The sequence below is a fragment of the Pelecanus crispus genome, chromosome 9 (assembly GCF_030463565.1).
Source record: "Pelecanus crispus isolate bPelCri1 chromosome 9, bPelCri1.pri, whole genome shotgun sequence".
Classification (NCBI taxonomy): Eukaryota; Metazoa; Chordata; class Aves; order Pelecaniformes; family Pelecanidae; genus Pelecanus; species Pelecanus crispus.
In genome coordinates, this window is record NC_134651.1 from 28,546,465 (window position 1) to 28,571,746 (window position 25,282).

At 42.7% G+C, this 25,282-nt stretch overlaps 1 protein-coding gene across 1 annotated transcript in view; it reads right to left on the reverse strand.

Moving 5' to 3' along the window:
• PPP2R3A (protein phosphatase 2 regulatory subunit B''alpha) overlaps nucleotides 1–25,282 on the reverse strand; it is a 47,574-nt gene that overhangs the window by 11,521 nt on the left and 10,771 nt on the right. The window contains exons 2-6 of the mRNA XM_075716528.1: nucleotides 15,529–15,789; nucleotides 13,145–13,248; nucleotides 9,496–9,598; nucleotides 7,549–7,623; nucleotides 2,120–2,206 (exon numbers count right to left, since the gene is read on the reverse strand). Coding sequence (XP_075572643.1) covers nucleotides 2,120–2,206; nucleotides 7,549–7,623; nucleotides 9,496–9,598; nucleotides 13,145–13,248; nucleotides 15,529–15,789 — 630 coding nt within the window. The remainder of the gene's footprint in view (nucleotides 1–2,119; nucleotides 2,207–7,548; nucleotides 7,624–9,495; nucleotides 9,599–13,144; nucleotides 13,249–15,528; nucleotides 15,790–25,282) is intronic.

The following is a 25,282-nucleotide window of genomic DNA, read 5'->3' on the forward strand; positions in this document are numbered from 1 at the left end:
GTGAGATGGAGAAACAAGAACACAACTGCTGTCTCAGCTAGGATCCATTATTTGTGGAACATTTCTGACCTGCACCAGAGACTCTTAGAGCCATTTACCAACAGCAGTCCACAGTTCTCCACAGGAACTGAGATCTATCTTTACACATCACACATCCTTGCCTGGCTTCCCAAAGGCAAAATCAAGCCTTGCTCCAGACTCATGCCTGGACTGGGGAAGGAGGGATGGATCCCAAGCAGATCAAACCAATCACACTGATTTTCCTGGGCTGTCGCCGACAGGAATTAGTCTGGTTTAACTGGGAGGCTTAGACAGATTTCAAACCATGACATCTGTTATCATGTCTTGTTACAAAACACTTAGTGACAATGCCCTTGTTTCATTCCCACTTCACACCTACCTCTGTCCTTCCCTCCACTCCACCTTCCCACCGACAGAAGGATATTACTGCATGTTTACCAGTGCCACCTCCCTACTTGCCTTTCTCCTAGTGCTGAGGCCACAGGACACCAGACAGCCTTTTCAGTCTAATAAATTATGGCTGCAGGAATGTGAAAAGGCTAACAGACTCAACTGAGCTATAGGTCTGTCCTCCCCTGCCCTCACAGCCTCTCAGAAGGGAGGAGGTGAAACACAGCCTAAGAGCTACCCCAGGGAGTTGTGTCTAAGCAGGCAGGCTTAGTGGCCCTTCTATCCATAACCATAAAAACAGATACTGTGCCACATGTAGGCACTGATAGTTCAACGTCAACTTTCAGTCATCTCCACAACCAAAGAACCCAACTGAGTCTCAAAACTCTCATATCCTGCTATCCACCAGGTTCAGTAAAGTTTCAGGCAGGGACAACAGGACAGCACTGCCAGACCTGCACTATTCTGACTTGCTGACACTCAAGTCTAAAAACCTCTGATCAATCACTCACTAGCCTCTTCAGATTCTTCATGGGTGTCTCCATTTCTTTGCAGATGATAATCACTTGGGTAGGTTTTTCAGTAACTGTTTTTTTTTTTCTTTCACAGCTCATGCCAAAATATGCCATTTACACATGCAGCAAAGAGCTGCCCAAGTGAAATTATGGTCCCAGAGCTAAACTTCCCTGCTGCAGAAAATGAAAGGCAGAGTAGATATGCAAGGAGAAAAAGGGGAGGAGTATATAAAGGGAGAAAATGAGTGAATAAAGATGCAGGATAAGTTGGGAGGATTTGTTTATAACGGAGGTTAGGGAGGAACTGGGATGAGACAATCCAAGGGAGCACTGATTTTTTCGTTAGCTGATGTGGGGGCAGTGGGGCAGAAGATCTCTGAAAGGAGGAGGAGTGTGAATTCATGCTTGAGGCTTTTAAGGAAGACAGCACACTACATCTGGAATGGAGAGCAGGATGCAGTAGGGAAGTCTCACTGCTTTAGCTGAATCCTTAACCTTTCAGCCTAAAGACTTTCTGGCGTTTTAGGTTGGGCTGGAGTTGAGCAGCCTTAGACAGTTTTAACCTCGTGCTCTTTTGGGCAAAATATACAGAGAACAGAGATCCAAATCCTGACACCTCTGCCCAACATAAGAATACATCACACAGATTATAACAAGAACTAAGCTTCATTCATTAACCTTTCTGAAGAAGTCACTGCAGAAGTGGAAATCAGCTCCCAAGATGCATGGTCTTGCAATTGCACAGCACAACATGCCTGACCAACTGTCAGTTGGGCTGATTGCTGTTTGGGAGTCAGGAAATTGGCTGTTCTGCCCACCATGTATTGTAGGCAATCCAGCAGGTATCCTTGGCTGCTCAGTAAGCTGCTTAACATAGGTGCACTGCTGCATCTTGCTTTCCTCCCTCTTTGGCTAGATCAGGAGCCAAGAGCCAATCTGCCTGATGCAGCTTCAGAGCAGGTGCACAGTCACCCCTTGACCTTCTACCAGTGCACTCTTGGCTACTCCAGTCCCTGGTCTTCTCTCATCTTAACTCAGACACAACTCCTCCACTAGCTCCAACACTCTCCTGGCACTGAACATTTGGCCTACCTCACTACAAACCATGCACAGCTCCCTCACTATATAGTACACTGCTATAGGAACAAAGGTATGATGCATTCTATATCTTGTTCAGGCAGAAACCAACATACTTGCAAGAAGTTGCTTTTCCTCAGCTCTGTTAGAGTGATCTTCCCAGACCAGGATCGATTGACTGTGTAGAATATTCTCTGTATAACCTGTAACACATGAATAGCGCTCTTGAAATCAACTCCTGAAATATACCAGTTTGGGAATTTACATGCAGTAACTTTATTTTGTTTATTCACTCATCCGCAGGGGACTTATTTTCGAAAACTGTTTTGTGATCTTTTTTGTAGATATTACTATCCTTAATTCATTATGCAGTCAGAAAGTAACATTTGTTTCTGAAACAGTATCATCCATTTCCACTCTGCAAATATTTTCACTGCTCTTAATTCACATCTTTGAGCATGCAGGCACATTATTTGTCAGGGAATATGTTCAAAGTGCTGATGAATCATTTTGAAACTAAGTTTTTCAGGTTTTAGGCACTGTAGCTTGTATGGATCTCAAGTGAAATAGTGTTCCACACCAGAAAAAAAAAAAAAAAATCAGGAGTTTTGAAGAGGAAACAGGATATGTAAATGAAAGCCACAACTGATGTCTGACCTATTATGTCGATAACAATGCCTCATCCTCTTGGTGGCTCCACTGAAAGCAAGCAATAGAGATTATCTGTCTGCATTTATCTTAGGTAGGTGTTAATCTCATTTGTCTCCTTTACTGATCTGCCTCTGGTGAAAGTGAGCAAAAAGCATGAGGGGGAATGCACAGACCTCTGAGAACACAAGAGAAACAGTTCACAGTATGAGACCGAGTACACTCCCAAGTACCTAAAAAAGGCAAGATGAACCCTTCCTAGTCTGCTCCTTGTTAGCTTGTCAAATATCATCACAAAGTGGAGAAAAAGCAAAAGTGTGATCAAGCACATGGAAGAATAAACTCAACAGGGGAAACAACAATAAACAAATATCTTCAACAGGAGAAATTAGAAATATAATTAATTTGACTATCTGCACTGAAATCTATGGAATTCTAATTCATGACAACCAAACCTAATACACACAAACCTTTGACGTCTCTGACATCATGTTGACATATTATCCTAGAATTTTGGTAAGCCTTAATAGTGCATGCTATTCCAACACGCAAATTAACTTTACACAACAATATGGACATTATAGGGATTAATTCAGTTAACAAATTTGATGGGATGGGTTTGCTTCTGAGCTAGAACTAGCTTTGAGTGGGTGATTGCCATTTAAGGGCCATGCTTTGACTCAATCACACAAGCACTGGTCCAGAACAGCTCTGGAACCAAGTATGAGATTGTTGCTAACAGTCTGCTTTGGGATACACAGTTCAGTGAGACAGTAAATGCTGATGAACACAAGTAATTTTGAGAGCAACAAGAATGATTTGAGGACTCAAAATGTATCCTGAAGAGAGAGAACTAATATATTCAACATTTCCTGGTCCTTAAAAGCCTACATGGGGAGATGTGGGACAGGCAGAAGGACTTTTTGTCTCTCATGAAATATATAACTAGAAGCTGAAATCAGCCTAATTCAGACAGATAAGAATGCACTTCTTTTACACTGCCCTTGATTAACCAGTGGAACAACTCACAGAGAAACACTGCAGGCTCTTTATCACTCCAGACTTCAAAGATGGATGTCCTTCTGAAGTTGAGTGCCAATTCAATTAAAAACAAAAAAATATCCATCCTAACTATAGCAATCACTGAGCAATGTTCTATGGCCTGTGTATGCAAGAGGTCAGACTAGGTAATCACAGTGATCTTTTCTGGTCTTAAGCACAATCAAAAAGCTGTATGTTTGTTTCTTCTTTAATGCCTCTGGCAGCCGCTGCCATTTTGGGCTGTATTTTTGGACTTTGTTTGGCCTTTGCTTCCAGATTGCACAACAGCTCAGAGGCTGAAGTGGGTCTCACCTCATACATAACCCATTATCACACCTGACAACTCTGTAGCAATTCTTAAAGATACAGGGTTTTCAGACCATTCCAAGGACTCAAAAGTAACAACCCCAAGAATCAGAAAAAGGACCCGAAACCAGCAATCATCTTCTTTTCCTCTGCCTGCAGGGTAATAAAAGACAACAAAATATCCCTGTTTGTGGCATGTTAGAAACTGGTCCTCTATCAGACCATATTGATAAAAATGTTCCATCTGTTCTGTCCTCACTTAGCTGTAAAAATAAGGCATTCAGAGGTAAAAAGGGATCTCTCAATCTCTTTTACCATGTCCAGTCACTCAGTGCAGGCTTTATTATTCAAATAATGGTCCAGTTTCAATGGATAGTACATAGTGTATATAACAGTATAAAATGTCAACACTTGCCTCTCTGTTTTCTGGGTTGTGAAAACCAAGCTGTCAAAAAAAGTTATTTGGGAAACATCCTAGAACATAAATACAAGATGATTTGTAGCATTCAAGCCACACTTGCCAGTTATGCCTTACTGAAAGCCATAACTGGCTTTGTTTTTCCCAGCATGGAAGATTATTTATTCTGAATTCAGTACATAAGCCTTTGGAAGGGAGAGCCCCTTCCTATTTGCCCAGCATCCTTATGTAATCTAGCTCCAGGACCCAAACCACTGATGGGTCAGTTCTAGACCTTTCCCCCATCTTCCCATAGGAGAACAAAAGCAATGCCATTTCTGGAAAAAACCACAAAGCTTTATTAAACCCTGTAGGCGATCCTCCCCTTACACATTCACATTGGTAATACTGCATAAGCTGAAGCATTTTTCAACAAGCAATATGTTTTGCCAAGTTGTTTTTAGTTGACTCAGCTTTTCAACAACAGCATGCAGTGCTAACTCTAAGCCTTGTTTGAACATTCTGGGAGACGTCACATTTTAAAGCTTTTACAATATATGCTACATGATATTCTGCATCATCTTCACCAGCTTCAGGAGTCAGTCTCTGTTGAAAGAAACACAAGTAGTTTAGTATACTGGCAATACAACAGCTCACAGATACTGATACAGATGAAATTACAGCCTATCCAAAAGTCACCTCTAAAAGGTGCAGAGGTAGGCAAAAAAAAAAAAAAAAAAAAAGCATACACATCTTACCCATACTAGACTGTTAGCTTACTCTCCAGGTGATTTCAACCAAGTGATGCTGTATCCAGCAATGAACACAAAAGCCACTATCTCCTTATGGCCCTCATCTGTAACACAAAAATAAAATGTCATTCTTGCACTTGCAGCAAATACAGGACTCTGTCACTGTAAGTAGGTATAAGGCACTCTACCTTGAAGGGATCAAAAGGATCCAAGTAGTCTCAAAATCCAAGGACAAAGTGGTTTCCTTCATTACCTCCTGGAGGAAATACTGAATTTTGTGGCATTAAAGACAGAGAAGTGCCAAACTGTCTGTGAAAGGAGATGTGAGAAATAGGAACTCCTGGTATCAGAGGAGAGCCACTGCTGCAAGTGGGCCAAGTACTGCCACTCCAGATGGGAACAACCTGACCCAACAGACTGTCTGTCTCCCAAGGTCTCGACTCTGCTCCAACTCAGTGATCTGGCCAAGACCAAACATGCTGAGCTCAGAAGGAATCTGTCTGATGGCACAGACACCCAGACCAGCATTGTCCTGCCAGCAGGAGAGCCTGTGAAGGACATCGCAGCTTTGTAAAATTTGCTGCTACACACCATTCACCTCAGCCACAAGCACCACTGTTTCCTGGCTGCCTGGGAGCAAGCCTAGCAAGCCACCTCTGTCAGAGTATTGTGAGCAAGGGTGCCTAAAGGCTCAGACTGAAGTAGGAAAGCACAGTGGAGGCACGAGCAGAATCAAGAAGCACTGAGGAGCTTCATGTACTCATGAAGGGTCTGCTTCTGTGTCTGCTTTATGGTGGTCGCACAGGACCTCGCCCAGGCACAAGGGAAGTTGTGGAAAAGGAGAGAGGAAGGAAAAAGTGTTGCCTTTTTTAGTAGCAGCCTGCACTTCAGTTATCTTGAAGTGGAACCTCAGCTTCACAGAGCTGGTCTCAGACCAGAACATGCATTACACCCTGATGAGGTCCAGAAAGTGCAGCAATTGCTGCTTTGGGACACCAAGGGTGATCATTTGGGGGATTACTCTACAAAATACATTTGTTTCTTGCACTTATTCCCTCCTTTAGACCCTGAAAAATACAGGAACAGCATGTAACTTGAGAAGAGGATCCTGGAAAGGCAGATGAACAGAACTGCCTTTGTCACCACCCAGTCACGGATTGTATCTTGACCCGCTCACCAGCAAAGAACAACTGGTTGATATTGCAGTCAGAAACTGATGCTAGTGTGACCTTAAATCTTTCAGCTCTCACCTCTCCATGTACTTTAAACACCAAATACCAGGGTACATGTGCCACAGGCACCTTCCACACTCACTCATTCATGTGCCTCCATAATTCCCTGGCCACTGTTATACCTATTCTGTCCAGTTACTATGCTTAATGTATCTAGTCTTGCTCCACAGGGACTAAATATATTGATAATACACTGATGTTCACTGTCACGTTCAAGTGCATCTAGACATTTAAAATTGATTCTTGTTATACATTTTCATAAAACATTAGTGTGACAGTTCAGGGTTTGCCAGAGTAACAGTGTCTTTCTGCCATCTGTTCCTTACAGGAAAGGAACAAGCCTGTGTCTGCCAGTAATCTCCCAGCTGCCAGTATGTGGTGCAGCTGGCCCCCATGCAGACCCTGCCAAGCAAACAGGAGAAACTTTAAGCCCTTGAGCCCTGTTGGGATACAGCTCCCATCAGGTCTGTCATTATTTGAATTTGTTACCGCTGCAGAGATAAAACATCCTAAATATACTTTTTATCCAGATTCATACCCAACATGAGACAAGCTAAACGCTTAAAAAAAGTACAAACTTATTCAGGGAAAGCAACAGTCTAACTGCTGACTGCAAAGCTGGAACAAAGCTACAGTCCAAAACCCAACAACAGACAGCAGTCACAAAAGCTCAGAGACTCAGAAAGACTAGATAGGCTTTCTGGCAAGAGCAAGAGGTGGGGGAGCTGGACTGTAGACCCCTGTGTGCAATGGATGCTTTCTACCATGGAACAATCACAGATTCTCCATGCCTAAAGTGACAGAAATCTTCAAACTTACAACCTTCCATGTCTCAGCAGCCCAGCAGAATTAGGTGTAACTTAGCAGCTCTCAAAGACCAAAGAAGGACCTCTCATTTTCCATCATCAGGATTAAAGGTCAAAAAAGTTGTTTTTATAGATTTGCTTAAGACCAGAAAGAATCATTATTAACCTTTTGAATAACCTCTATGTACACAGAGGCAGATTCATTTTTCCTTTGGAAGTAGTTCTTAAAATAACTCATTGCCAGTAATATTAAAAACACCTATTTTTGGAAATAACTGAAGGATTTGCTGATGGGAACAGTGACAAATCACAAAGGGAGGACTGGTACAGCAGTATCAGAGGAGATCAAAGGAGCCAGCCTACCGTCGTAATATACCGGGAATGGAACTCCGGAGCATCCTTCAGGAACGTCAGGCCAGGATGTGTTTCCACCACATCCTGCAAGATAAGACCAAATGAAATGAAATAGATTTTCTTCTCCTTTTAATGTTTAGAAGTTACTGGGTTTACAAACCAATACTTTTGCTTACTTTTGAAACTGTATTTGAAGCATTAACAATAAAACTGAAATTACATCTTTTTATCTATAAAGTGAACCTTCTAGAAGTATAAGTAGAATGCATTTTCTGGGCAATACGCACCTGTTGGGCCATTTTGATTTACTTAAGGACAGAAAAACAAAGGAAGAGAGTTAGTGACTAGATGAAAACTCATTTTCATTGAATGAGACAAAAAAATTAGTTAGTTGACCATGCAACTATCTCCTCTCCAAGATCTTTTTTTCCTCCATTCACTGAGGATATTAACATCTATTAGAACTAGGTGTCAGAAATAAACATTCCTTGAAAGGTTGAGAAAGTTGCCTTTTATGTCCTCCACAAGAATGAAAGCTCTTGTGAGCCTCAGAACGCATACAGATATGATCAGTTCTTTTCCAAAATTTACTTGAACTGCCTGTGGAGATGCCTCTTTCTCAAGATGAGCTTTTTGTAAGCCAAACACTGGCTCATGATGCCAAATTTGCCAAGAAATGCATGACCAAAAACATGGAGAAACTGCTCAGATCCTGAATGAATCAGTTCAGATCCTGTATGAATCAATGTCTGTGTAATTTCTACATGTCTGACTCCTCTACCCTTTAAAAAAGCATTCAGAGTTTTGCTTTCTCTATACCATGACATGGCAAAGGGATAGAGCAGACATAGTGCCCTTAGGGGTGTTATATGACCAAATTTTGCCCAGTCTAACTTGATGCCTAATATGATGGTGTCATATGGTGTAATATTGCTCATTTCTGGTTGACTGACAAACAAGATTGTACATGCCTTTGATTGCACCCGTAGCTAAAAAGCACAGCTGCAATCAATCAGGAAAGGCAGTGTGCCCAGTGGAGAAAAGATGAAAAGGAACATGAGAAAATCTACCCATCACAGTCCCAGTTTTGTTTGAGGCACAGAAACACCCCGTGCAGACACAAAATCTTTCCCCAAAGCAGCATCTCCACAGAGGTTTTGCATAGAGGGCAACACAGTGTGAGAAATCTAGGGATCTGTGGAAAAGCTCAGAAAAAGTATCAACAGATGATCAGAGGAACAGATGGACCTGATTTATAGAGAAACTATAAAGAAATCCTAAACCTATCCAGAGCCTGCCTAAATGGCCACAAATAATTAAAGAATGATACTCTGCTTTGTTAAAAATATCACATGTGAATAAAAGGAAAGGAAATAAATGAAATCAGGATGCACATATTTAGCCTGAATATTAGGAAAAAAAAAAATCAGCAGTGAGACTTGTGCACTAGCAGGTTTAGAGGCATAAACAGAACAATCGGAACTGCAAAATTTTTTGCAAAGATTTCCACGTGATATTATATCTGGTAGTCTTGCTAGACAAATTAAATTATAATTGTCTTGTCAAGCAACTTTTACAACTTTTCTAATAAGCCTTTATGTTGTGCTTGAGTACCAACAGCACCATGCATTTTTCCCAATAACCACCTAGAGAGATGGGGCAAATTTCAGCCTGGTTACCAGGCACTGATAAATACGAATGCTAACAAGGGACAAGAGACTAAATAAAGTTTTGACAATCTTCAGCGACTTTAGCAAGATATGTAGCTGGTTGGTACTTATGCAAAATAGTCTCCTTAAAATGTTTATTTCTATTTCACTCCAAAACAAACTCTGCCCAGGTGCTGTTCAAAGGTCTGCATGTCCTTGGTAAACATTTAAAGACATGAAAATAAAGTTACAAAATAAACATAGCGCTCTCTCTCCCATCCATTCACTGCTGAGCTGTTGCAGGTACCTGAAGCAGTGGGATGAAGTCCTCCTGTTCTAGGTAGTCACAGCTAGGCTTCGCTAAAAGGTATGTGAATCTGGATGCATCATCATGGCAGTTACATAGGATTCTATGAGAGAGATGAAAAGTTACTCCAACAACTTTGTACCTCACAGGACAATCACAAACTACAGATGGATTATGAAGTGCCTTATCACATGTTACGCAATACATCTACACCATGAATTATGCAAAATTGACCTCAGATTACTAGCACCCATTTTCTTCAATATCTTTCAGCAGCACCACGGTACTACCACCCAGTGGAGCTTTTTCGTGTTAACATTGGTGTGGTAAACAAGGTTTCTTACTGAAGACTGTTCTTTCTTTGATTCCACAGCATCTTAGTAAGTAACCTGAATTTTCAAAATGCTGCAAGCTCACTGATCTCACTCGAAGTCAACAGAATCAACCTAATAAGATGCCATAACAGACATGTTCTCCAATTTAATCCTTTAATGTATTTCAATACTTGAGGATATTGCCAAACTACAGTGACTAAATTTTCAACCAGAAAAATCACTCCCCAGAAGAGAAAAGAAGAGCATCTCTTGTTAATTATGGCATAGCTGGCTGCTGTGCAATGAAGTCACAGAAAACAGCCTAATGAAAGAATTTGTAGGACTGAGTATTTAGAGAAGCATGTAAACTCATTCCTTAGGGTGATAGTTTGCATCTATGACACCAGTTCTTGTCTATGCTTTCTTCTAATACAAAATAGTCAAAGGTATCACAATTACTTAATTCACTCTGATCAGAAATACTCATGAAAACAGAAACTCCACGACATTTACCAAATCACTACTGAATACCTGTAACAGAAGAGAACATTCAGATATATCAAACACAAAGTTGTTCGTATAGTATAATAGAAACAATAAATCCCTTGGAAAATTGCCCTGTACTCTTTAATAACTGTGAAAATACAAATGCACTGTTCATTATTTACTATGAGTGATTATTCACCCGACTCCTCTCCTGAAAGTGTATGAACTTATATTGAAACATAGTACTGAAACGCCTATAGTTTTCCTGCAGAGATCACACTGTAACTGGCTTGATGCTAATTCTGGCCTCATCACTCTTTACCAAAAGCAGACTTTACAAAAAAAGGTTTTGTTTTGGTTTTTTTTAAATAAGTCTTCGGGGGTGGGAGGTAAGAGAAAGATTTAGTGGCTGATAAGCAATCCTGTTAGCTGCACATTCATATCATGCTAACTGTCCATTAACAGATATGTTCTAAATCAGCTGTAGAAAAGAGGTGTTAATGTTTTAGCTTTAAAAAAAAAAAAATATCAGGCACATAAAGATGAATCCCAAAGCCAAGTTTTAGTAACAAACTAAAAGATCTGATTTTCAGTAGTACTCCATACCCAGCAATTCCTATTGACTTCAAATGAGATCAGTGAGCATGTAGCATTTTGAAAAGTCAGGTCAGCTACTAAGATGCTTGAAAATAGGCTTCAGCAATTAAAGATAACTGTTTTCAAATTATGGCTGTGTTCAGATATCTGTAGTCTAACAGATATCTGTAGTCTAACTGTCCATGTTTCCAGAAAAAATTTTGCAACTGTCAGAGGGGAAGAGGAAGGGGGCAGGGGAAAAAAAAACCAAACACAAAATCTTTTAAAAAGAGCAATTAAAGTGAGAAAAGGATAGAATCATGTAATCGTTTAGGTTGGAAAAGACCTTTAAGATCATCCACTCCAACCATTAACCTAACGTTACCAAGTCCACCGCTAAACCAGTTAAGGATAGAGTAGCAATTTCACGTTTCCTGGCTTGGTGGCTGGATTATTTTTAATGAAAGTAAAAACTAGGAATCATTAAGGTTGGAAAAGATCTCTAAGATCATCAGTCCAACCATCAACCCAACACCACCATGCCTACTAAGCCATGTCCCCAAGTGCCACGTCTACCCATTTTTTGAACACTTCCAGGGAAGGTGACTCCACCACCTCTCTGGGCAGCCCGTTCCAATGCTTGACTACCCTTTCCGTGAAGAAATTTTTCCTGATAGCCAATCTAAACCTCCCCTGGCGCAGCCTGAGCCCATTTCCTCTCGTCCTATCACTAACTACATGGGAGAAGAGCCCAACACCCACCTCACTACAACCTCCTTTCAGGTAGTTGTAGAGAGTGATAAGGTCTCCCCTCTGCCTCCTCTTCTCCAGGCTAAACAACCCCAGTTCCCTCAGCCGCTCCTTATAAGCCTCGCTCTCTAGACCCTTCACCAGCCTTGTTGCCCTTCTCTGGACACGCTCCAGCACCTCAGTATCTTTCTTGTATTGAGGGGCCCAAAACTGGACACAGTATTCCAGGTGTGGCCTCACCAGTGCCAAGTACAGGGGGACGATCACCTCCCTGCTCCTGCTGGCCACACTATTCCTGATACAAGCCAGGATGCTGTTGGCCTTCTTGGCCACCTGGGCACACTGCTGCCTCATGTTCAGCCGGCTGTCGACCAACATCACCAGGTCCTTTTCAGCCAGGTAGCTTCTCAGCCACTCTTCCCCAAGCCTGTAGCATTGCATGGGGTTGTTGTGACCCAAGTGCATAACCTGGCATACAAAACTTGGCTTGAAAATGGTGTGGTTAAAAGAATATATAAGAGGGGCATGACCACAGCCTGCAAATATCTGAAGGATGTGAAAGTCAGAGGAGTGAAAATATGTGGTATCATACATGAGGGATTAATTAGGAGTAATTGGAGGAACCTAAGGAAAGAAAAAAAATGTTGTCTGACTGATCACAGTCACCCCTAACATTTTGGCAATTTTGCCAGGGTAACTAGAAGCTGTTTTGACAATATTATCACAGGAAATACTTTGGGAACTCAGGGTTAAAGGCTACTTTAAGAATCTGAAGAGCAATCACTTAGTCAAAAATTAGAACTGTCTCTGGATATGAGATGGAGATGTTGTTCAGGTGTTTCACAAAGTAGACTAAAGCCTGAATCACTCTGGAGGGAAAAAGATTAGGCAAGAAAGCAAGTCTGTTCCATCTCACACCTTTTGACTCCAAGCATGATATATCCAGAGCTCTCAATGTCAAAAAGAAGCCTTGACAATGGTACATGGAAGTGACTGTCAAACCCCACAGATTTATTATACAGCATGCTTGAGGAAGGTAGTAACTATTAAAGCTCTCTGAGCATTCATTTGTATGATGCTTCTTTATCTTGCATTCCTTCTTCCTGTCCTATCACATGCCTCCTCTCCCCATTCCCAAATGGCCCTCACTTAGTGCACTAGTGTAGCAGCAACAAGGCCTCAGATAATTATATCCAAAATCCACTGACATCTATCAACTATCTCACAAAAGGCTGACATATTTCTAGGGAGTGTGATAATACATTTTATACGCCAAACAGACCAAAACATCTCATCATCTACACAATTGCTTCAAAGTTTGTTGATGCAGCATGGAAACAAATGTTTAGGGAGTTTTGGGGAAGAAAACTGAAGCTGATGGAGATTTTTAAGCCATTTGTTTTCTTCTAAATAAGGGACAATGATTTGAAAAGTCTGGTGGAGGGGCAGGGAGGAGAGAGAGGCTTTTATGGCAGGCTGTTCTCTTTTTTCCAGAAAGAGAATTTTGCATTTGCTATACTCACTTTCTCCACAATGATACAAATGAGTGTACAGATACACATCCTGTCCTTTCTCCTCCTGATGCATTGAACATAGGTGCTTTCCAGTAGACTGGGCAGCCACATATCTGTAATGAAAAACCAGAACAAAGAGGAATACAAAAGCTCACAAGAAGAGCCTGCTTGATTACACACCAAATTCACCATCGACACTTTTACATAAGGGAAATAGAGCAGTAATGGCACACAGGTTAGTCAAAAAGCTATTTACTGTATGCCAAGGTTCAGAATCCACCAATAACTTTCTACTTTGTCATATGCCTTTTTAAATAGCTGAGAAATATGTCCTGTCAGGCTACAAAAAGGATCAGAGACTACCAAGCCCTTAAGCTCTGTCTCTGACTGAGCTGTTTAGCAAGATTCCCTGCAAAGTGAAGTGGAGAGAGACAGGCACCTCCTTCCAGAAGGCCACTCAAACCTGCTACCTCACTGACCTACCTTAGAAAAGTATGACCCATTCTCTACACAGGCTGACTTCTTCTCATTGACAGCAAGGGAACTTCAATTCTAATTATAGACAATTAATGATCAAATGCCTGAAGGTGAAATGATTCCCATCCTGTAGTTTTCAGTGCAGTGCCTTCCACCCAGAACAGCCCATTTTTCCAACACTGTTAGATCATGGCATGGTAACAAAAAATGAAAACACAAATGGAAAGAGGCTGATTACAGCAAAAGGACTCCCTGAATACAACTTTTTAACTAGCCTCCGCAGAGGCTGCTAGCTTTCAGAATCAATAAAAGCTCAAGCATTTTGTACTCTCTAATGCCTCAGAAAAGCAGGCTTGAAAATGGCTTCAAACATTCAGCTACTGACACCTTCAAGAAACCTCCTCTTTACCACAAATATCTTTCTAGCCACCTTCATGACTCCAGCCAATGTATCAGAACATCTGTAAAACACAGGCCTTGGAGGGAGTGCAGCTGATTCAGGCCAGGCACAAGTAAGAAGGATATCACACCAAATGGAAGGAGGAATACTTTGAAGAAGTAGTTGAGGCATCACTTCTGCTTTTCCCATAAAGCCTCTTTCACCTCTTCTGTTAAGCAAGACTGCGCAGCTAGTCCACTCTCAACTTTTTGTCTGAGCCTGCATGTTTCTTTGGGAATCCCAGTCAGTGTAAGAATTGCTTTCGGATTTAGCCATCCCTGCGTCAGGTGACTGTACTTCTACAGGCGTTTAGCTACTCTGAGGAAAGAATGACATTTACTTTCTGCTGTTTTCTTTGTGTAGCTGGTTCTCTTGCATTTATTTCAAAGCCTCCAAAACTGGTACCACTATTAATAATCCCATGGAACAGAAGCAAGCCTTGCAACAGCTAAATGGCATGGAGCGCATCGATGTAGAGACAGATGCAGAGACCAGACAGAAAGGCAGAGGTCTCTTCTACACCACCCTGCTGCTTTTCCCAGTTTGAACATGACAGGTCACATACAGTTGTCTGTCCTGTCATAAAATCAGTTTCAAACCTTTCTTTGGTCAAGGAAAGAAGTTCATGTTTTTAGAGATGGTTTACAAATAATGCCACTCAATTCCTCTAAAAACAAACAAAAAACCAACCTAGTCTCTCCTTTCAGAAAAATCTTCCTTCTTGGAAAACAAGTGCTCCTCTTGGACAGAACATCATTGCTCAATCTACAGTGCTAAAGATGCATTCAGGGTAAATTGAACATATGAGATGCGTCTGACAACTGCTAGTTTTACATCAGCGTTACTAAAAACCATGGTTGAAGGAGAAAACAGAACCACCCATCTGCATCGTGCTCCCACACAAGTGCTGTGCTTTGTTCCCTGAAGCCAGGAACTCATTAGCAGACTGTAACAACTCCAAGTCTGCTGACACCTGCATTATGTATATTGAACATAGGCATCTCAGTGGCTGAGGGTTGACTAAGCATTTCCCCCTTCTGTGTCCAAGGAGGCGTAGGCTGGAAACGGCTTTCTCAGGCAACACTGCAACAGCATACAGAGATCATATCCAGATTAGCGGGACAGCTAACCACAAAGAAGGTAGCTGGTACTACCTGAAGCCACAGAGGCAGACTAAGTTTCTGCTGTCTTTTGAGCATAACTATGGAGGAACAGAAAAACAAAAATGCAATTTGTATCTGGTAAGAAATCTGAAAGAACCATTTTGCAAACCAAAGCAAGAAAGAGCATACACATCTGATGTGACAAACAGCTAATTGAGCTCATTTTTGTTTACTATTTCCTTAATCTAAACAAAAACATTCAGAGCAAAAGGATACTGGTTCTTTTTTCACTAAAAATGAGAACAGCTGTGAGACACTTTATTTTTAGATTCAGTCCTTTTCTCAGAACAATGAAAAATCTGGAGAATAGTTACCTTAGCAATTTTCCCCATTTCACAGATGTTTGCTTTCTCATCTTCAAACTCTGCAAAGGCTTCTTCAATCCTGGCGATGACTTCTTCATGATTAGTGCAGACATTCGGAAGTCCTTTAGGGAAGTAGAAACGTGGAATGTTTATCGACAAAGGGGTACTGCTGGTGGCTTTATTCACAGGCAGAAGAGTGCAAGGGCTAACCGCAGAGTTCAAAGGGACTGGGGATGAAGTTCCAGGTTTCTTCTCTTGTTTACTTTGAACCTGAAAATATAATGAATAACAAATACTTTTCAACAGCGTGAACGAGCAGGAGAAAATAGTTTGTGCTCCCAGAAATTAGGAAAAAATTTAAAAACACCAACAATTAAATTGTAGCACATGGATAAAAATGCATGTCTTAAGTGGCCAATTAAAAAAATTCTGCAATATCAGACATTGCAAATTTAGGATATGTCACACCCTGCTTTTATGTAGTTTCTGTGCATTTTATGATGTAGCTGTGGATTATGACATACTACTGAACCACAACAGAACACACTCTGCAATTCAGCAATACCATAGAACAAGGACAATGCTATTTCTTCTCATGCTGGTCACTGTGTTGTCATTCTGCCCCATAAACAGTAAAGCATCAAAATCTGGTCTTTAGTATTTCCCCTTAGAACTAGAACACCCACCCACACAAACATCTTGCCTCATGTATGAGCAAACTTACATTCCTAACATCGACATTCTCCATCTCTTGGGAACATAATTAGTTTTGCCAAAATATCACTTCACAGATAAATTAAGAAAAGATTTGCAAGACTGTCTTCTAAATTTCAGGAAGTCTTTTATTCTATGCCCAACTTGAGCAGTCCAAGACCTGATTTTGTTTGAGGTACTACATACTGGCAAAACAATTTTTATGTTAGGAATTATGAGCAACCAGCACAGTTTGTCATTGGGTACCCACACGATACAGCACACAGGATTACTGCAAAATGCAAAAGGTCTGTTTACAACTCCAGTTGGAGGAGTCCTTTTGCAAGCAAAGCACCCAAAGGTTTCACTGAATCAGCACCTACATAATTTCCTGAAAAATGAGGAGAAAATTGGGAATTGAAACTAGGCCTTCCGTATGCCTGTTTGAAGGTGGTCTTTTCTCCTGTGCCTGCCACCTCTTTTTTCATTAGCTCTATCGTCCTATCATTCCTCTCCTGTCTGTAATAAACACACGGCTGGTATGGTGACCCCCACTAGATCACCTTTCTAATGGATCTCTGCAATTTTCTAGTTCTAGCTATATATCAATACTATTCATAAAAGGCAGCATTTGTATTTAAGTACATAATAAGATCCTAAAATAGGTAATTTTTCAGACATGGGAGGGAATACTTTCTAAACTTTGAAGAGTAGTTACAGTATAAGCAGCAAAATTCAGATGTTGGAATGCCGAGAGATGACAAATTCCCTATGAATACACACTTTCTTGGGAAAAGGCGACAGGCTTGCCTATTGCACAATGGTTCAAATGCAAGAGTTATTAATATAACAATATATGCAATAAGAGGCTAATAAAGCAATAGTCAAGTAAATACAGCTGCAACTTTCAGTTTGTTTACTCTAACAATTTCAAAACAAAATGGGTTTAGGACAAAGTAGCCAAGTCTGTGTTCACTAAATACAGAAGAATGTATATGATGAACTGACTAAACTCTTTGCCTTATTATTTTCCAGAAACTTAGAGCTTTTTTCTTAAGACATACTGAAACAGAGAAGGACTCGTGGGAGATGTCGTGGTCGGAGGCTGTCTTGGGCCTAGCGACCATGATACGATAAGAGTTTTCGATTCTTGGTGACGTAAGGAGTAGGGGCAGCAAAACTGTAACCATGGGCTTCCAGAGGGCAGACTCTGGCCTGTTCAGGACACTGGTTGGGAAAGTCCCTTGGGAGGCAGTCCTGAAGGGCAAAGGGGTCCAGGAAGGCTGGGCGTTCAAGAAGGAAGTCTTAAGGGCGCAGGAGCAGGCTGTCCCCATGTGCCGTAAGACGAACTGGCAGGGAAGACAACTGGCCTGGCTGAACAGAGAGCTTTTGCTGGGACTCAGGGGAAAAAGGAGAGTCTACCACCTTTGGAAGAAGGGGCAGGCAACTCAGGAGGAGTACAGGGATCTTGTTAGGTCCTGCAGGGAGGAAATTAGAAAGGCAAAAGCCCAGCTAGAACTCAATCTGGCCACTGTTTAAGAGATAATAAAAAAATTTTTTTACAAATACCTTAACAACAAAAAGAGAGCCAAGGAGAATCTCCATCCTTTGCTGGATGTGGGGGCGGGGGAACATTGTCACCAAGGATGAGGAAAAGGCTGAGGTCCTTAATGCCTTCTTTGCCTCAGTCTTTAATAGCCAGAACAGTTATCCCCAGGGTATTCAGCCCCCTGAGCTGGAAGTCAGGGACGGGGAGCAGAATGGAGCCCCCATAATCCAGGAGGAAGCAGTTAATGACCTGCTACACCACCTGGACACTCACAAGTCTATGGGGCCAGATGGGATCCACCCAAGAGTATGGAGGGAGCTGGCAGACAAGCTTGCCAAGCCACTCTCCATCATCTGTCAGCAGTCCTGGTTAACAGGGGAGGTCCCTGATGACTGGAGGCTTGCCAATGTGATGCCCATCTACAAGAAGGGCTGGAAGGAGGACCCAGGGAACTACAGGCCTGTCAGCCTGACCTCGATGCCAGGAAAGATTATGGAGCAGTTCATCTTGAGTGCGTTCAACATGCACATGCAGGTCAACCGGGGTATCGGGCCCAGCCAGAATGGGTTCATGAAAGGCAGGTCCTGCTTGACCAACCTGATCTCCTTCTATGACCTGGTGACCCGCCTGGTAGATGATGGAAAGGCTGTGGATATCATCTACCTGGACTTCAGTAAAGCTTTTGACACCATCTCCCAATGCATTCTCCTAAGAAAGCCGGTGGCTCATGACTTGGACGGGTGTATTCTTCGCTGGGTAAAAACTGGCTGGGTGGCTAAGCCCAGAGAGTTGTGGTGAATGGAGTTAAAACCAGCTGGCGACTGGTCATGAGCAGTGTTCCCCAAGGCTCCGTTTTGGGGTCAGTCTTGTTTAATATCTTTATCGATGATCTGGATGAGGGGATTGAGTGCACCCTCAGTAAGTTTGCAGATGACACCAAACTGGGTGGGAGTGTCGATCTGCTGGAGGGTAGGATGGCCCTGCAGAGGGACGTGGACAGGCTGGACCGATGGGCTGAGGCCAACTGTATGAGGTTTAACAAGGCCAAGTGTCGGGTCCTGCACTTGGGTCACAACAACCCCATGCAACGCTACAGGCTTGGGGAAGAGTGGCTGGAAAGCTGCCTGGCAGAAAAGGACCTGGGGGTGCTGGTTGACAGCTGGCTGAACATGAGGCAGCAGTGTGCCCAGGTGGCCAAGAAGGCCAACAGCATCCTGGCTTGTATCAGGAATAGTGTGGCCAGCAGGAGCAGGGAAGTGATTGTCCCCCTGTACTTGGCACTGGTGAGGCCGCACCTGGAATACTGTGTCCAGTTTTGGGCCCCTCACTACAAGAAAGACATTGAGGTGCTGGAGCATGTCCAGAGAAGGGCAACAAGGCTGGTGAAGAGTCTGGAGCACAAGTCTTATGAGGAGCGGCTGAGGGAACTGGGGTTGTTTAGCCTAGAGAAGAGGAGGCTGAGGGGAGACCTTATCACTCTCTACAACTACCTGAAAGGAGGTTGTACTGAGGTGGGTGTTGGGCTCTTCTCCCATGTAGTTAGTGATAGGACGAGAGGAAATGGGCTCAGGCTGCGCCAGGGGAGGTTTAGATTGGCTATCAGGAAAAATTTCTTCACGGAAAGGGTAGTCAAGCATTGGAACAGGCTGCCCAGAGAGGTGGTGGAGTCACCATCCCTGGAAGTGTTCAAAAAATGGGTAGACGTGGCACTTGGGGACATGGTTTAGTAGGCATGGTGGTGTTGGGTTGATGGTTGGACTGATGATCTTAGAGATCTTTTCCAACCTTAATGATTCCTAGTTTTTACTTTCATTAAAAATAATCCAGCCACCAAGCCAGGAAACGTGAAATTGCTACTCTATCCTTAACTGGTTTAGTGGTGGACTTGGTAACGTTAGGTTAATGGTTGGAGTGGATGATCTTAAAGGTCTTTTCCAACCTAAATCATTCTATGATGCTATGAATACCCCAACTTGCCATTGGCTTGCTCTCAGGAAGGTGAATAAGTGAGAATTGTAAAAGCTTCCTTAAGCCCTGTTTTTTTCTGCATTTTAGAATACTTTATAACCTATTCTTCACGGGTTAAATGAGAGATGGAAGGATTTTCCTGCTCTTCACTCCTCTTTCTTTAAATGGGGAGGACCTCTTCCTTCTTTCAAATGCTGTCCCATTTCAGAAGCAGGAACACATGCTTGCACATACATGCCAGCCCACGCATACTTTTGTACTGTAACTGCTCTGTACAGAACACATTAACCTGGACCTTGAGTTCATTTAAGTTCTCCTCTCCCGCATCTTGCGACACAGGAACAGCTGAAGATTACTATTTTCAACCTTCAGGTTTTCTGAATGTATCAATACTAGTATTCAGAGTCAGTATGGTCCTCAGCATAGATCTCAACCTTTGGAAAACAAGCCTGATCACCACCATCTGTTCTTCCTTCCTTGACTTCTCCTACTCTCCCACACACTGCACATATTTGTGCCTGATCCTGAATGATGCTGGAGCTCAAAGTGGGCCAGGAAGAAGGTCAAAGGGTCTGAGGCTCAAAATGTTACTGGGGCTGAAGAGGGCTGTGGGACAGAGTAAGCAGCAGCCCAGGTTACTCTGTCCCACAGTCTGACAATGTAGGTAGGGGACCTGAAATGGTGGCAAGCGCTAAGCTGGGGGGGAAGTCAGTCACTTTAGGAGCAGCAGCTCACTGGATTAATAGAAGACAGCCCTCTCCTGGCTTCCTTTTTCTTTACTCAGTAGAGTAACAAAAGCAAGACCCAGACAGGCTGAATGTGTCTGGGAAGGGAGCACACGGCCCCAGAGCAACCACTGCTGCATGTTTGAGGTAGATGAAGATCCACCCCCCTCCCATGGCTGCCTGCTTCAGTAAGGGAGGCTAAGCAGGAGGGGTGAATAGAGCTCCCTGAGACAGGCCTTCTCAAGAAGCCTCCAACTGACTGGGAAACAGCAGATTAGTGAATTGGACCTTTGTGCCTAAGTCAAGCTAGTAATTTGGCTTGGAGGACTCCTCGTGCACATCACCGCTTCTGCTTCTATGACCTGCCTCCCACCCTATCTGCCCTGCCTAGCTAGTGACTTTTCCAGCCACAACCCAATTCTACTCAGTAGTTTTCACTTTCTGGATTCTAGCAGAGGGGAAATCCCTGCTGGTCTCTCACAGCACCATATTCATACAAACAATGCAAAACTGGAACAGACAATGAGGTGCCAACTCCAGCCACTTGACTTCTATCATAGGACTTAACATTAGTCTGTCTTGAAGACCCACTTCTCAGAAACAGGTTTATTGCTCATTAATCTCTTCAATGCATGCATGCACTCCTAGCTGTCACGACTGTGAGAAACTAGATGAAATGACTCAAAATTTAAGAAAAAGGTCCACAAACCAAAAGGAAGTAAAACAACATATTGTTCTCTCAAAGAACACTGACTCTTCACTTTAACAATATATCCACTTCCCTTACAAGAAAACGATAAAATTGGATTTTTTTTTTTTTCTTAGAAGGCAGAGAGGCATCCCCAAAGTAGACCACCACAACAGCACTGTGCCATTTTCCTCCTCTTCTGCATACCACATACATCCCAATATAGCACAAGACTCAAGCTGATCATCCTGTAACACAACTCATCCACTTTGCCCTGGCCTCCACCTTCTGTAAAGCAGAGCAACTTATTTTCCTCCAGATACTGCCGAAGTCAGCAACACTTGGTACTAGCTCACGTAGCCCACAAGCCAGGACCCCAGAATCTACATTAATTTCCTGATCCACAACCACAAGTCAGAAGGTTAGATATCTATAGGAGAAATACAGGGAATGCTGCTAACCTTCAAAGTAGGGAGCCAGTTTAGACACAGGTTTGCAGCTGACCTTCCTAGTAAGACTGAGTCACTAACCCCTGCTCAGCCCAAGGCAAACAAGATAGAAGCACTGCTCATGGATGGCTTCTTTTCAGAAGATTCTACTTCAGGAACAGACATAAGTTTTTTGAACTTTGTCTCCTTCCTTCTCATGTAAGAAATGAGCTGTCTACAACAACACAAAGAGAAAACAACAAGCAGCAACTAGCTCTTGAGGCTCCTGTTCTCTAGAACAATCTTGCAAGTTAATACTCTGGGATAGTTATAACCAGATGTCAACCACTATGGAGACAGCAGAGAGTTAATTACAACTATTTGTGAAAAAATAAAGTGATATGAGGGGAAATTCCATGGGAATTCCTTGGAAAAAACAGCTGCTTATTGCAAAAAGTTAACCTTAAATGCTTTTTGCCTAGTGGAACACACTTCTCCAACAGGGACGTGCATTTTCAGAAAGGACAACTAAGGAAGGAAACTACAAATACTATAATAAATCTTTTAGCTTTGTTACCAATAGCTAATAGACTTTTTTTTTTTGCTAAAAAGGAAGGTGAGATTAAAGCGCATTTTTAAATACTGCTCTATAGCATAGTGTAATTTACCTTAACTAAAATCTGCCTATCCACTGTATCACCTTTTGCCAGTCATACAATTTATTTATGGACAACTAAAATAGTGACATCTGCATTATAAATAAACCAGAGAGAACTACAGCCTTGCTGTAGCTACACAAACAAGGCACAGAGCCTAAACCTCTGCCATCCAGGCCTGTCTCTCAGGGACTTGCAGTCCCCAGCAGAAAACTCCACAGAAGGAAGTAGCATCACATCAAGTGCTCACATGCTTTCTACTCCTTCCTCCTGGCCCCAATCTTCAACAGGAGCCTAGATAACAAATTTACCAGTTTCTTGTTTTTTTCCAAATGGGATTCTGTAATCCTCTCTTCTAGGGTACAGTGACTCAGACTGGTTTCTCGCAGTCCACAGTGCTGACTTAATGTCTCCTTCCATTTTTTACAGTTCCTGTCTTGCTGAAGTCTGATGGTAACTGGACACAAGCCATCCTCAAAGATCATCAGTTCTCCAGAGCTGATTTTGTATCTTTTGCCCAAGACTTTCTCTTCCTTTCCTTCCCTGAAGCCCTTTTCCCATCATTGTGTCTTTCTGCTGCCTCTTTTTTACCCATCTCAAAGGGGAGTAAGAACAGCAAAGGTTCATCCGCACATGGCTCCCAACAGCATGAAGAAGAGAGGCTATGAGAAAATGTATTTCTGGAGAGAATCTTGTCTACTACAAATTGTAAACTCACCAGCAGAAACAAAGTCCAATTGCAGCAATACACAAATGAAAACAAACTCTATCTAAGCAACACAGAATCACAAAAGGATTTAGGTGGGAAGGGACACAGGGCTAACTCAGGCTAGACCAAGTTCCTCAGGGCCTTATTCAGTTGAGTTTTGAAAACACAGACTTCGCATGCCTCCACTGACAAACATGCCTATAGATCTTACACACACCCTTCCTGCAACTGATATGCTTCAACCCACACTCCAAATGCTTCCCTGAAAACTCCATGGAGAAAACAACTGGTGTGCATCCAAATTAATTCAGACAGAAGGACAACAGTGGGCATAAACCCCACTCCTCACAGAATCACCACTGCAATTCTCATCTGTCCTGATTTGCAGATGACACTTACCAAGGGGGAAGGCAGGCATAATGAAAGGCACCTTGACAAACTGTTCAACTACTTCCATGAGAAAAGGTGCCAAGTTCTCCACCTGTGCACAGCAACCCCAAGCATTGGTTCAGGCAGGGAATCCACTGGCTGATCAACAGCCCTGCTGAAAAGGATGCAGGGGAGACTGTGTGCACAGGGCTGAACATGAGCCTGCAGCGTTGTCTAATTACAAGGCAAATGATGTACTAGACTGCATTTGGAGTGGGGCCAGGAGAACATGGGAAGTTATTACCTCCTCTGCCCAACACTAGTGAGGCTGCATCTGGATTACTGTGACCAGTTTTGGGCCTTCACTTCAAAAGGGATGGGTAGCCAGGGGTCAGGAGCATGTGGCAGGAGAGACTGAGGGGCTGGGCCTGTTTAGCCAAGCAAAGAGGAAGCAAAGGGATAGGTTAATCACAGCCTACAGCTATTTGAAGTGCAGTTACAGAGATAATGGAGCCAAACTCTGTAGTGGTACATGGGCAACAGCCATAAACTGCAGCTTAGGAGGGTTAGGCTGGGCAGTAGGAGGATGAATTTAACTGAGGGTAGTACAGCCTGCAGGTCACTGGAAGGGTGTGGGAGGAATCTGTATCCTTGGGGAGTTTTCAAGACTCAGAGAAAGACAGCTCTGATGTGACCTAGTGTTAGGAACAGTCTTCTACAAGTGACATGTTGGATTAGAGACCTCCCTACCTCCCTTTCTACCAACACTGCTATGGGAGGTTCTCTGATCCTTCTATAAGAAGTCCTGCAAAAGATGAACATGAGAACTAAAATTTACAGCTCTTAAAAGATACAGATTTTACAAAAAACCTTCTCCTCCCTTGCTTTTCTGGTCAACATCTATATGTTCCACAAACTATCTCTCACTCATCTCTCTGCTCCCTATCACTGCCTCATTACCTTTCCTCCTGCTAGCACTTTTTTTCTGCACTTAGTGAGTCCAATTACCTCTACTCTCAGGTCATCTCACAAGATGACCATACACCCAAGATCTCATACACCCAAGCCACAAGGTGTAGCCCCACAAGGCACAAAAATTAACATTTCGCTGCTGCCAAGTGGGAGAACTCATATCTCTGTCATCCACTCCCAAATGTACGTTGTCACTGCGTAGCAAGTGCCAGCTCCAGAGCTTGCCAGAGCCCTCTGTGAACTGATTTAACCCAGTTGGAAAGGCAGAAAACAGACTTAGCTTTGTTGCTGGATGATATTCTGCTGTGTTATGAGTTAAACCAGCTCACAGAAGGGCCCATGGGGCCCAGTGCAAGACAGGGGTGACACATGGTGAGGAGGTAGCAAGAGGGAACAAGTACTGGAAGAAAAAGAAGAGGAAGTAAGACCATCTTTTTCAGCTGCAAATGCCCACTACATTAGTTCACTTGCCTTGGATCTGCAGCCCCAGAGCAGTTATTCTCAACGCATTTAGCAGTGAAGGCCGTTACTCCTACTTCAGACCAGGCGGAGGGCTCATGTACCAAAGGCTTGTCAACGTTTCCAGTTGGTCTACTAGGAGATCTTATCTCTCCCTGCAAACCATACCCTGATTACGTCCTTAGGTGATCAGACTAACTCTGGAACGCGAACTTAGCTGTGCTGCATGGTTCTTGTTAGTCTCTTCTAAATTGCTTGTGGGTCCCGCCCAAGCTATTACTACACATCATTACTTATGAAATTCTCCTCTAGGGAGTGAAAAAACACGTTCCAGAGATTAACCTCATATATGTACTTTAACCTGTCACCAGAAATAATGAAAAAAAAATGCGCTACAATATACTCTGGAGCGATTTTAATACCTGTTTCTTAGGAAACAGCTGCACTGCTCATAATTTTAACTTTTTAACTTCCTCACTGTGTCACTGATTACTTAAATATACATGAAGCTCAAGATGGGCTGATATCAGCATGTTGTGACCCCCTG